We start from the raw sequence: 10,916 nt of genomic DNA on the forward strand, positions 1-10,916 counted from the left end.
GACATCCCTATGTTTTTTTTATTAGTGTTACAATCTCCCAAAATGATTCTTACCAAAATTAGAGAAATCAAATGAGATTTCCTATGGTAGGGGGCTGAGGAAAAGGAAAACGGTCTCTAGTGGGTTGGGACAAAATATGAAAGCTAAAATCTAGATGAGGGCTAAGTCTCCAGGGTCATGAAAAAATGAATGTTGTATGTGGAGAAAAAATGTGGCGGAGATGGATCAAGAATTTTAACCTCCCCTGGGAATTTTTTTGGAAAGAAAAATATTCTTTAAAATGGAATCCCTAATCCCTGATCAAATTTAATGACAGGATTACTAGATCTATCTCCTGGAACCTCGCCTGGCGAAACTGAGGATTACTACAGGACCATTATTTTTGGGAGATAAGAAATGGTAGAATAATTTTATTTTGGAAGGAAACATGGCACCAAAAACCTAAATTAGTCATTCCAACAAGAATAACCGTCCAGGAGACGCTCCAGATAGAATTAAAATAAGAGGTTCACCAGTATTGGGGTCTAGGAGGCACCCATAAAAGATGGAGAAAGTGGACCACCCTAAACAACAACGAGCAACATCCGCTCACCCAGATTACCCAAGTTCTTGACGAAGAACTCTAGAGAAGAAATATTCCCTACTCAAAGGATGATGACCAACTAATGTGGGGAGGTAGCAAGGTGGGAAATTTAACCCAAAGGAGGCCCATTTATATCTCATAGGGGGCGATAAGGACATAGCATAACGGAAGTTTAAAAAGCTTTGGTTAACCCCTCAATGGCCAAGGATAAAACTTTTCATATGGATAGTTATGCGCAAAAGGATTCTAACTTGGGAAAACCTATGTCGTAGACGATTTATAGTCCTTCACACTATAGCCTTTGTGAAAACCAAGAAGAATATATCAACCATCTCCTCAACAGCGATGAGTATGGGGCTACATTATGGGATTGGTTGTCTCAGGTGTTTTCCCAAATAGATAGACATTGGGATAATGTCCAAGTAACATTAAGAAAATGGAGAGGAGAAATCTTGAAAAATTAGGTGGTGAACCTTTCTTAGAGTTTAAGCCCTAGATTTGTGATTTGGGTGGTCTAGAAGGAACGAAATCACGAGATATTTTAGGACAAGTCCTGCCTGACCTTGACCCTGATAGCCCAAATCCTGCAACAATTACAAGAAACAATCCTTAGCAACCTGAGACAAACGAGATAGAAAAATCCGATTGAGCAAGAGTATATAATTATGGAAACATTAGGACTAAAAGGGATACAATCACCTCTGTACAGAAGGAAGCAACCAAAAATTCATGGTGTGGCAATGGAATGGGTACTTCTAGCCTCGAGGTTTATAAAGTTGAATTTTGATGGTGCCTCAAAAGGAAACCCAAGTCGAGCTGGAGTGGGAGGGTTAATTCAAAACTGTGTTCGTAGTATCCTTAGGCTTTATTACATCCACCTGGTTGTTATTACTAATAATGAAGTGGAGTTCCATGCCATGCCCTAGAACAAGGGCTACATATTACAGTAAGGACCAACACCCACCACTGCACCATTGAAGGAGACCCATCGGTGGTAATCAGAGCAACGAAGAGTCTTCGGAGTGGTATACACATAGGGAAGGTTATGATGCAATAGTTCCTAAGCCAGATCATTGAATGACTTTAGGGACACTTGGACGACATCAGAATAATTGAGTTTAATCTAGTTTGCAAATTCCACAACAAGGTGGTGGATAGGTTGGCGAATGAAAGAGCTAGAAAGACAACTGAGGTGGGTGAATATGGATGGGATGAAGTCCCATAATGTTCTGAGTAATTTTTATAAAACTTAATTAAACAAAAACACTTATTGCAGGACCCTTTACTGACATTATTTTTCATGCGTACATGAGTGACACATTATTTAAATAATGATTTACCATCACATCAACATTTTTCAAAGAATCCAAACATAAATGAAACAAGTACCACAAACAACCATGAATAATCATAACATCGATATGATAATGGAGTTCACCCTGGGGGGGAAGGGGCTACATCTCCATATTCATTTGGAACTATGAATCACTTTATTAATTATGAGGCATTCTCCTTCTTACAATGGGCAAAAACATCTCACACCATATGTGGATCATACTCTTTAAAGAGATTCCTTCTAACAAAAGGGCGAAAGGCACTCACATAAAAGACATTTCCTTAGGACCAGAATGACTACATTTTCTATTAGTACAAGGAATCAATCTCTTACAAAGCTCCTCCAAAAGCTAACAAAAAAGTTCTCCAAAGGGTTCTCCCCCCAAAAAAATATCTCATAAGGAATTTATATAGTTTTTCCCCACAAAAGGACATAACTCCCGAGATCCACAAGAGTATGATATTAAGACATTTTTAGGAAAAACAAGACCCATGATTCTAGGATCTAAAACTTACTCAAGACAAGAAAATGGTAAAATCCAAACTTCAAGGATCTCAACCATGCCAAGAGCCCTCAGCCTTTGATTTAGAAACAGAAAATTAGTTGTGAGGTCAATTCTCACATAAAACTAATTTCTCAAATGAAAAAAAGTGAATATTTTGTGTGTCATTTTCTACTCACTTACAACATTCTCCACTTTTCTATTTTAAATGAAACAAGGCATAAAAGTATTAATCCCATTTATTCTCTTATTTTAGGATTTGTCACCTTTCATCAAATATTCTTCATGGTGTACAAAGTAAACTTCTCCATGTGTGGAGATCCTCCTGGATCATAGAAGGATAGTTAAAAGATCATTGTGTTCCCCTAGCTGAGTTGGACATGCAAGAGAGGAGTCGGGATCAGACTTGGATCAGGGTAGAGGTGACATGCCTGAGAGAGGGCCAAATCCCAAGAAGTGATAAATTATCATTAGAAATCCAAAACCATGGGCAACACAAAATCAACACGAGAGAAGGTTGTTATATCACAGTGGTGTCAAAACTCTCCAAACGTAAGGTATGTGGATCATCATGGTAGGAAAGGATATCAAAAAGGGAGGAAAAAATCACGGTACGACTCTTCCTTCGCCCACGTGCTAGGAAAGAAGAAATATAGCATATTACTTGAAACGTAGAAATATATAGTTAACGCCAATGAAAAATATAGAAATGATGAAAATACACCATCCAAAGATGACGTAGGTAAGTGAGCAGTGAACACAGATTAGTTTCTGCAGATTATCGCACCCTGATCATGGAATAATGGGTGAAATTAAAAAGTTGTAGAATAGTGGAAGCTCAAGGGAAAAAATAACTATTTATAACCCATCATGCCTATTATTTTTCCAACATGAAAAGTTGTTCCACAATGTCTGAATAACTCATTTGTTTCTGTGTAAGATTTATGTTTACATAATCATGGATTGCAATAGGTAGGCTTATCACGGAGGAACGTTGCACGTAGGGCCACAAAAGGCCACTCCTTGTAAGCACACAAGTCTGGAGACCACAACTTAGGAAGCTGCTCAATCGTATGTGCATTTAGACTTAGAGGAAGGAAAGGCCATTTTGGAAGCAATGGAGCAATATGTGAGGGAACATAGAGATAATAAGTCATAGGGTGAGGTTGGAGAAGAGGTGGACTAGGTGACAGATATGGGGATTAATGGTACCCACGAAGCCCTCTACGACAAGGCTATGGACACATCGTGGCACATGAAGATGCTCATGGGGAATGTCATTACGGAGATAAGCACTCTAGGATCATAGTTCTAGCAATTCGACATGGTGATAGATATGGGGATCACCAGTACCAGCGAAACCCTCTACCATAAGGCTGTGGACACATCGTGGCACATGAAAATGCTCATGGGGAAGTCATTACAGAGATAAGCACTCTAGGATCATAGTTCAAGCAACTCGACATTCTCTAGAAGGTGGAATAGCTAGAAAGCCATCCACGAATGTTAGTGGATATTGAATGTCACGAGAAGGACCACATTGACACTATGGCAAAAAAGTCTGATATTTTCTTGCATTATGGTTATCACATGGACCTTGCTCCAGGCAAGGATGAAGATCAAGTGGCCAAAGTATGATGATTTTGTGTTCGCAAAATGAAAAGGGAGACCTCACACTAGGATAGAGATCAGGAGCCATCTGAACAAGAAGAAAGCTCTCGTGGCAAAGACCATGAACACAAATGTTTTTAATGCTTTTGATATGTTACTGGTGGTTTTTTCTCAGTTGTTGTTATGTTCCTTTTGACATATTTTTTACATTTAGTAGCTTAGTCACTGTTAGGGCCAAGTGGTTTGACTAGCATAGGAGTGCTCGTAAAAGATATGAGGATTGGTGTCATACACCTTTTTGTAAATTTTGTAAATGTTGGTCAAAACATGGATCAGCAATGTCATGACCAAAAGTATGATGGAAACATGGCTATATTGTAGCTTGTTTGGTTTCCAACCAGACAGGCCAAATGAGAAACACAATTTTGTTTTGAAAAGTGAATAAAATTCTCACTTCTTTGAAGAAAATGGTTATCTTTCTGTATAGATCGTAATTCACTTATCGATAATACTTTATTACCAATCTATATAGCTTATAAATCCATATCAATCTATACCAAACTAGATAAAGAAAGATAGACAGATAGAAAGAAGTGAAGTGATGTGATGTTAAAGAGCTGAAGGGGTTCGCTGAGCGAACAAGAAAGGGCTGAAGCTGAGCGAACTAAGAAAGAGATGAACAGATTGAAGCTGAGTGAACAACCAATGTGAGAAAAGAAAGAGCGGACGGATCGAAACTGACCCGAGTGAGTGAGTTAGGGAGGGGAGGTGCACGGATACTGATTTGAGGATTCTGGGCTGGCCGGTCTTCTGCTTTGGCTGGCCGGGAGGAGCGGCCAAAGGGGACGGAAGTGAACTAGTGTGAGGTGGTGCATCACCTGAAAACCCATGCATGAAGTGTTCCCACTGACCGGAACTGGACGGATACACAGACAGCCCGAGATACCTACATCCTCAGACTTCACCTTTAGCCCTCTGCCCTAGGCCCTAGACCCGAGATCCTCTCCCTATGGTCGAGCCTGCTTAGGCATCCTCTTCCATCCATCCTTCAACTCCATCCTTCAACTCCATCCTCTGCCAGCCATACCCCATCCAGCCTCTTCCTTCACCTCCAGCCATCCTCTGCCAGCCATCCTCCATCCAGCCTTCCTCTGCCCTTGAGCCATGCCTTAGACTTCACCTCCAGCCCTAGTTCCCAATGAAGCAATCCAGATATACGTAATTACGTATATAATGAATGACTGGAATCACTGGTCGAAATGACATATATAATAGTAGGTGTTTCATCTCCCTCCTTCCCTCCCTTTTCCCACTCCTGGAAATGGCCTCCCTACTCCCTGAGCCCAGCGGAACCAGCCTGCTCTTGGACTGATCTAACCTGGGGAGGATGCGTAAGCAGGCTCGACTGTTAAGGCCGCCATCACTGAAACTTGTCCGTGATTCCAGTCATTATATACGTAATTACGCAATCTAATTTGAGGAGCGAAAGCGCTCACCCGACCTAAGAAGGGTGAGGTAATATCGATCACGGAATAACCTATCTCATTAGTCGAATGAGGACCGGCAGGGTGAGGGATTTATCGCTCATCCATCATATGGGTGGCCCCTCTAAAATAAGTAACTAAAGGGTGGTCGAGCCATGCTTACGCACCCTAATAAAGTTCGTAAAAGATTGCATGATTCAATAGCCTGAATTCCCTATAAGAGCCTTAAGGTTTTTAAGGCCCGATCCTACCCACTGCTATTCTACTTTCACAATACCTTGCTTCATGGACATCCAAATCTGGATATGATATGCTCAAAGATGAATGTGGTGGCTATATGTGTGCTACAGTCTCTTGTAGGTGCCACCTCTGCCCAACGAGTGAGATAATCAGTTGTGGTTATAATGTAGGGGCAAAGCACAAATTCCCTAAATATACGAGTAGAAAGATTAGGAATTGAAATGAATTAGTTTCTCTGGGAAACACAACTATAGAAGGAACATAGAACTCGATAGATCAGTCAGATAGAACTAGAGAAGGAATCAACCAACTCATTAGGAACTACATGAACAAATAATACACTTGACCTATCTGGGAAGAACTAAATAGACGTATAACCATATGGGGATATAAATGATAGGTCTAAGGACAGTATACCTATACCTATCTAGTGTATACGGCATATCCGAGTCGGATGGTAGAGCCTAAGGCATCAAAGGGAGGGTTCAAGGGCAAAGCCATACTGGATAACCAGTGGTGCGAGCTGCTGCTGCTAATAGGACGGTGGTGATATCCTAGTAATAGTCGTATATAGTATGTCTATTACCATTAGGCTAAGGTTATATCACTGCTATTATACACTTATATACCTAGTATAAGGTATTACTATAAGGCAGTAAGTATATAGTTGGTATTTCAATCCATTTTCAATCTTTTCGGGATATTCTTTCCCATGCATTGATTGTTTTGGCCACGTCGCATTTCATATTATCCAGATGCTGGAGCCGGATGGAATGCCCTTAGCAGTTTTGGCCCTGAGCGTATCCGTTTTAGTCACGAGGGGGCGAGACTCTTCTTTCCTTTAGAGTATTTAGAATGAATGGCTGGCTGGGTATTACCAGAGCTCGAAGAGTTGGTCCCATCAAGTCAAGCAAGGTCAACCCCTTCCTTCTAACTGAGTAAGGTAAGGTCGCCTTATTTGGTTGGTCCTGCGCCTTATTTGGTTGGTCGCGGTGTTAAGTCTTGGCCCTTTCTCCTTATTTCCTTGGCCCCTCAAAGAGCTAGATCAGGTCAAGGAAGAGGTATGACCTGAGTTAGCTCTGCTTGGTAAGGTGCTGGTCCTCCCTGAGCGAAGGTAAGGTTATGAAAAGTCAACCCAGTATAGTGATCTTGAAAGGTGAATCAAGCTTACCCGTGGTAGGCATAGTTTGGTAGGCACCACTAGTGGTAGGCCCATGGGACCACCCTATCCTAGGTAGTCCCACTACTACCCACTATTAGTAATGGTATGCCAGGGAGGGAAGAGTCTATGCTAGGCGTACATGCGGCATGCATATCAGTGATATGTCTGCATCATAAGTAAGAGTCTCATAGGTGGCCCTATAAAGTAATGTTACGAGTCACAGCCAGCTATAACACTTAGATAAAGTAAGGCTCTGAGATATGACCTTACGGACTTGGCCGGACTCCCCGAAGAGGGGCATAGATTGAAGTTCTGGTCAGCCGGGTTTACTGGCGGGCTTACCGGGGTGAAACTATGCTACCGGAGAGGATATATTTGTTTTACTGGCGGGTTTCTTCGTGGGGTGAAGAAAGAGAACGAGCCAAAGGTTTGCCTTTAGCTAGGATGGATCAACTCCAGAGAATTTCTCTGCCCAGGTATTCGGAATATCCGTCGTACTTGCCACTTCTACTCTAATATGGGAACGTAAAGTATATGAAGTTGTGTAACATATGAACTCTGGATGGATGGTATAGGGGAGGTTTTGAAACTATCTGGAAATAGAGCTTTAGATGGATCAAAGATCCGTGTAAAAGATACTTCCATTATTCGAGTTGATAATGTAACGAATCACACTTTTACCGCTAAACTATACCTGCCACGATCCGATTGTAACATACGGATCGATTGTCTGTTTAAGAAGGAATATCTTTTCGTTTACGAGAATTTGTGTTTCATTTTCGAGTGTTTGGCGCAATATGAGTGGACAATACTACGAATATCTCGCGCAGGTATCGGGAGGTTTTCCCTGAGTAGATCAGGGATTTATACACTCACAATGAGTCCTAAATACTCGAGTACAGATGTGTAAGATAACTAGTGTACTGACCAGGTTTATTAATTCCATGAGTCAGGAGAGCGATTGGTTGCCACTATCAAATAGATTCAACTATACAAGCAAGGTCTATTGCATAGGTGTAACCTTTCGCTCGGTACTAAAATCCTCAGGAGATGAAAGCATCTAAAGGTGCATTGACCGAAATGTCTGTACTTAATAAAAGACGAAAGGGTTGAATGTTTTCGAAACCGTATCAATACTGCCTCTTTTTAAGAGAGATTTAAAATATAGATAAAGAAAGGGTGAAGCTTGCCTCTTCCCCAGAGTCTTGGTCATCAATATGACCTGTCTCTAATAGAACCAATTTGATTATCTGAACAATCGGAATTTTGTGCTTGTGTCGATCATGGTTTATTTGATCTTATCGTTCCACGTAATCTCTTAAAAGGTGTTATGAGTGAACTATATATATATATATATATATATATATATATCCAAAAAATAAATTTAATAAAAAATGGATAATTTTTTCTCAGGTTAAAAACAAAAGTCAATGTAATTTACTCGAAATTAGATGGATTTTTATACTCCCCATTGACTAACAAAGTATAGATTTGAGAAAAGCTAGAATCAACATTTACTTCCATAAGCATTTAATAACCTAACTTTGGAATCAAGCCATCATTTAGTGACACTTATTTTAGGAAGGGTGTTGTTGAGTGACAGCATAAATTTATTGTAAGACAATTTTTTCGGTGGAATATGGTAATTTTTTATTTTTAAATTAGAATGTTGTGGTGTTCGAATATATATATATATATATATATATATATATATATATATATATATATATTTTTTTATTTTTTTATGGTGGAAATGGACTCAACATCATCAAGAACCTTCCGACACCCAAAATCTTGAAATTTGCAAACTGTTACCAAAATTATAAAAAGTTTCTACTAAATTTTATTATAATCTTTCCAAAATTTCTAGACTAATTTGTGAGTTTCTTTACGCTACATGTTTTAAAATTTATTTGATCATTTAGTGACCCTCATTTTACTAAATGAACTTTGACTTTGAAGCTAAGGCACAAGTGCCTTTTTTTAATTATTAGATATTAGTGAAAAAATATTTTTTACCCTGAATACGTATATGTATTAGAAAACCATTTTAAACGAAGAAAATTGAGACTCTTGGACTAAAAGTATATATACGACCTAATTCCATGTTTAAAAAACCATTTTAAAGGAAGAAAATTGAGTCTCTCGGACAAAAAGTATATATACGACCTAATTCCATGTTAAAAACACCAACATGCTGACGTCGGCGTCATTTTATTTGTATAAACAATATTTTATCCGTTTATTTAATCATATAGTCAGCTCTCTCGTAACCGATAAGCACCTGCGTCTCTGTTCGATATAACATCCGCGAAGATCGATTAGTGGATCGAACCTCACTCCCGTTTCGTAAATTTGCCTTAGAGTGCCGAAAAAATGACCAGTGGCGAATTTGAGAATGATAATGTTATAAACTTATACTTATTGCACAGTACTCTACAAAGACGCCATCCGATGATGCCGGTGATGAAAAAGGACGTCCCAAGCGGCGGTCAACCATTAATGCTCTGGATTGGAATCACTGATTGCAGGAAGGTAACGCAAATGAAGTTAAAAGGCGAATCAGGCATGGCATTACCAAATCCATGAGGGGTGACGTTTGACAATTGATTTCAGGCGGCCGCGATCTTCTCCTTTCCAGTGAATCAGAGTCAGAGAAGCACATCGTGAAAGACATTCATCGCACTTTGACATCACACCAATTATTTCAAACGAGAGACGGGCCCGGGCAGAGGTGTCTCCACAATGATTTAAAGGTGTATTCGGTTTACGACAGAGAGGTGGGGTATGCGCAGGGGATGAATTTCATAGCTGGTATGCTTCTGCTTCACATGAATGAGCAAGCCTTTTGGGTTATGGTGGCACTGATCAAATGTATGCAAATTCGGGGTTTATATTTAAAAGACCTGCCTCTACTTCACCAATATTTCTTTCAGTTCGAAATTCTTGTGAAGGAGCAGCTGCCCGAACTGGCTAGGAATTTTGAGCGACAGCTGATAACGCCAGCGATGTATGCAAGCAGTTGGTTCATGACTGCTTTCTCTGCAGACTTGCCATTTCCATTAGTTGTCCGGATTTGGAACGTTTTTCTTTTCGAGGGTATGAAGGCCGTTTTAGGATTGGGCCTGGCACTGCTCAAGTTATTTCAGAACGATATGTTGAAGTTGCCTTTTCACGATCTCCTAACATTTCTGCGAGGGTTCCCAGAGGAGGCTTTGGATGCGAACATATTGATACCAATGGCATGTTCGTTGACATGTGAGAAAAGGTTAAAAGAACTGGAGTTAGATTATCTGGTAAGCGATGGCCAATCATCAGCTTCTAACCAAAATGATTATGGTGGATGGGCGCTGATTAATCCAACTGATTATGTGGATATCGATGACTAATCATCTACTTAAAAGAAAATGATAATGATGGGTGGATCGTAATGAATCCAAATGGTGATCTGGTAAGCAACGAGTAACCTGATCTAAACGGAAAACTTTAAATTTTTAAGCTCTTTTCTAGATTATTTTTAAAGGACTTATCAAAATTATATTTAAAATTAATGAAATTAAAAAAATAAAACAGCTTTTATATTTCTTTACAATATTTTTATAAATAATTAAATGAATTATAATTTTAGCTTTTAGCCTCCTTTATAACTCACTTGACCCAAAACTAATCTTCCTTTTTAAAGTGACCTCAAAAGCATTGGTGAAAGAAGACTGATGATAATGACTTCTTACTTTAGAGGTTATTTTTAAAGGACTTATCAAAATTATTTTTAAAATTAATGAAATTAAAAAAATAAAACAGCTTTTATATTTCTTTACAATATTTTTATAAATAATTAAATGAATTATAATTTTAGCTTTTAGCCTCCTTTATAACTAACTTGACCCAAAACTAATCTTCCTTTTTAAAGTGACCTCAAAAGCATTGGTGAAAGAAGACTGATCATAATGACTTCTTATTTTAGAGGTTATTTTCATTACCACCTTTAAAAACGAATG

The 10,916-nt window shown here is 39.2% G+C and overlaps 1 protein-coding gene across 1 annotated transcript; it reads left to right on the top strand.

The window, feature by feature from the left end:
• Positions 1–9,294: 9,294 nt before the first annotated feature.
• Positions 9,295–10,307, top strand: LOC149196565 (uncharacterized). Its single transcript, XM_089408342.1, has 2 exons — positions 9,295–9,484; positions 9,535–10,307. Exons 1-2 carry the CDS (start codon positions 9,295–9,297, stop codon positions 10,305–10,307), a joined length of 963 nt encoding a protein of 320 aa, XP_089264468.1.
• Positions 10,308–10,916: the final 609 nt, after the last annotated feature.

This window comes from Pinus tabuliformis, chromosome 2_2 (assembly GCF_031772625.1).
Source record: "Pinus tabuliformis cultivar Carrire ecotype Pingquan chromosome 2_2, CPIR1, whole genome shotgun sequence".
Taxonomy (NCBI): domain Eukaryota; kingdom Viridiplantae; phylum Streptophyta; class Pinopsida; order Pinales; family Pinaceae; genus Pinus; species Pinus tabuliformis.